The sequence below is a fragment of the Octodon degus genome, unplaced genomic scaffold (genome assembly GCF_000260255.1).
Source record: "Octodon degus isolate 3935 unplaced genomic scaffold, OctDeg1.0 scaffold00068, whole genome shotgun sequence".
Taxonomy (NCBI): Eukaryota; Metazoa; Chordata; class Mammalia; order Rodentia; family Octodontidae; genus Octodon; species Octodon degus.
Window position 1 is genome coordinate 5018600 of NW_004524644.1, and position 3276 is coordinate 5021875.

Consider the following 3276-nt stretch of genomic DNA (forward strand, 5'->3'; position numbering starts at 1 on the left):
CGATATCTTCGGCGAGCCCATTCCTCTGATAGATCAAGCAGTTCTAATAGTCAGTCTCGAACAAAACCATGTATGATGGACCGATGTCACTCAGCAGAAATGCTGTCAAGGTCCAAAAGATCAGGAGTGGAAGAAAATGAAGATAAAGACAATATTTTCCACTTCTTTAAAGAGAAAACATCCAATGGTTCTGGATCATGTGAAAGACTGGATCATCATCGAGCACTGTAAGATAATTCTTTCAAAAGTGTTTGCATTTCCGTAAACATTATACTAACAAATATGAAGCATCACCTAAATAAGGGGATTTTTTTTTTTTTTAATAAGGGGATTTTTTTAAGACAAATAGTCCTAAAACACTATCAGATGTTTCTGAGGCACTTTTCGTTCATTTTTCTTATAGGAAGAAAAGCAGAGTAATAATTTTTATGATTAAGATCATTTTTCAAGTATAAGTATAACATGAGCAATTCTTGATAACTTAGGTTTCATTTTTTTTATATGGAGCAGGTCTAACCCTAAATCTGAACCCTAAAGTACCCTGTTACTAACTGTACTTATAAAGAAGTTGAGCTTAAGTGATGAATAATCATAGTACTGACCTTCTATCATGAAAACTACTGTTTCTAGTAACTAAAGTTTTCTGATCTATTTATGATTTTTTTATGTTTGAATAGGGCAGTAGTAGCCATATAAGAACATTTGGGTGTTTTCTGGTATTTTGGCATATTAAACTGTTTAGAGATAATTGAACTATGCAGATACTGTTTTTGATAGTTATGGTAAAATAGTAATCAGGTATTCAGCTCCTTTTTCTAATATTTTTATTATAAAATGTTGCGGTGGGGCTGGAGATCTAACTTTGGTAGAATATGCATTTAATAAGTGTGAGGCCCTATGTTTGATCTCCAGCCTCAGCAAGAAAGAAAGTTGCCTGAGAAATATTTTTTTAGTTTACGAGAATTCTTTTTCCCCTGTTAGCTCCAATCACCTCTGTCCAGGAAAAACTCCATTTTCTGACCAAATACCTCAGACTGAAATGGTACAGCAATGGTTTGGAAATCTGCAACTGAATGGTGAGTTTTTAATCAAATATTAATGACTTAATAAGCACTGGCATTTTCTATTTCATTTTCTTAATAAAACATTTCCAATAAATGTTCATAGAGCTGTATTACAATAAAACTGTTCACATATTTTGAATATTTACTATAAACCAGCTGCTGTCTTTATTACCTAACATATGTGATTATTAAGTTCTTACAATAAAACAGATGAGGGAGATACTGTCACTCTCCTTACTTTACAGATGAGTAAACTACATAACACTCTTTTTGCACATGAAACAGCCATGAAGAGGAGCAACTGGGATTCCAACCCAAGCAGCCCTGCTCCTGCAGCCTCTGGCCTAAGCACCTATCTGTGTGCATACACTGAGCAAAAGATGCTTGCACTTTTAAAATTTTTTTAAATGCTTATATTATATATTTACAGTATATAGTAATAGTTCATTGTGGGGAGTTGGTACATGTACATAATATTTTAATGTTTTTATATTACTTTCCCCTTTTCTTCCCTCCTGTCTCTTGATATCCTTCTCATTTGCAAAAGACATCTGTTTCCTGTCATCTTTTATTTTGTTCTTTACTGTATTTATATTTGTACGATAGTGTATTTATATTTTTATACAAGAGAAACTATGTAATAGTTAAGTTTGTTTGCTTGATTTATTTCATTTAACATTATTACCTCAAGGTAAATCCATTTTCCTATAAGTGACTTATGTGTATCAAAGTAGACTTTTGGGTAAAAGCTGATAGGGAAATTTTAGTCTGCTCATTTGACCTCACAGTAAAATATACAGCTACTAAAACCTCTTGTTTAAAACATTTTTTAAGCAGCTGTCATCCAAGTCATTCTTTATAGATAAAGAACTTGATGGTTAAACACTCCTCATTCACGAACATAACAGATTGGGAAAGAATGAGGGAAAAAAGAAACATATGGGGAGGAGGAGTTTTTTTATTAAGTATTGTATTACCTCACAAAGAGTGCCAAATAAGGGTGTAATCTAAGTAGTGGTTACGGTGTCTCAGGAGACTTCCTTTTTTTCAGAAGAAATGTAGATGATTTTCAGAAGTCCAAAAGAAAATTAATCTTTTTATTTTCTTGCTAGAGATACTTCAGGTTCATTTTGTAAACTATAAACCTGCTATAGACTTAATCTTGTACTTCCGTTGTGTTCCTTCACAGGTGTTTTTCTTTGGTAATATACTCTTGTCTGAAAAATAACTTTGTTTCTAATGTAGTGCTGCTGTATTTTTAAAATATTTTACTTGACATAAAGTATTTTTTCATCATAATGAGAGTAGACAGGATCCCTACAGTCTTTTAAAAAGCCTCTTAATACAGTTTTGTGAGTGTAGAAAAATTACCTTACAGGGTTTTATATAATTTAATTATTAAAGGTCCTTCAAAAATAATACAGTGTAGTAACTTTAAAAATGAGTACAAATTCATGTATGTTAAATATTAATACTAAGACTAAGGTGACAAGTTTTTTTCTCTTGAACAAAAAAATTCAGTCTATGAATAGCTTTTTCTTCATCTTAGAAATAGCTAAAGGAATTCCTTCAAGATTGGCTTACAATGTCCTTTTGAAGTTATTTTTTGTCATATTTTAAAGTATTAGAAAAATTAGAAACATATTTTTTCTAATCTTTTTTTTTTTTTTTTTTTGCGGAACTGGGGATTGAACACAGGCCCTTGCACTTGCCAGGGAAGCGCTTGTCATACTGAGCCATCTTAGGGGCCATTATTTTTCATAATCTTTTCAAATTTTACTATGTATGTTTAAGATTATAAGTGTTACAAAATACATATATACTAAAATAATTGCATATGCATATGACTAGTAGAATAAATTAACCTAACCTCATATAATTTACAGTAGAGGCTATAGAGTAATAGACTCATTTAACAAAAATTCTGAATACTGTACCCTGTTGTTTTCCGGGTTTTTTTTTTTATTTAAAGATGCTATTAGAATCAGCACATCATTTGATCATTTGTAGCTTGTTATTCACTAAACTTTTTTCATTGTATACTACAGCTCATTTAAGAGAAACTACTGAGCACAACAGCATTACCCCAAATGGAGATTTCCAGGGCCATCCAGATGTGCAGAGCACAACAACAAACGCCTGGGCTGGTACAAGAGCCAGAAAAGGTTCCGATGCTTCTGAAAATACACATTTTGTAAAACAGCCGAATACC

The 3276-nt window shown here is 32.0% G+C and overlaps 1 protein-coding gene across 1 annotated transcript in view; it reads left to right on the forward strand.

The window, feature by feature from the left end:
- The window catches only part of Plk4 (polo like kinase 4), a 19833-nt gene that overhangs the window by 4905 nt on the left and 11652 nt on the right, over window positions 1–3276 (forward strand). Inside the window, exons 5-7 of the mRNA XM_004635018.2 lie at window positions 7–227; window positions 982–1076; window positions 3113–3273. Coding sequence (XP_004635075.2) covers window positions 7–227; window positions 982–1076; window positions 3113–3273 — 477 coding nt within the window. The remainder of the gene's footprint in view (window positions 1–6; window positions 228–981; window positions 1077–3112; window positions 3274–3276) is intronic.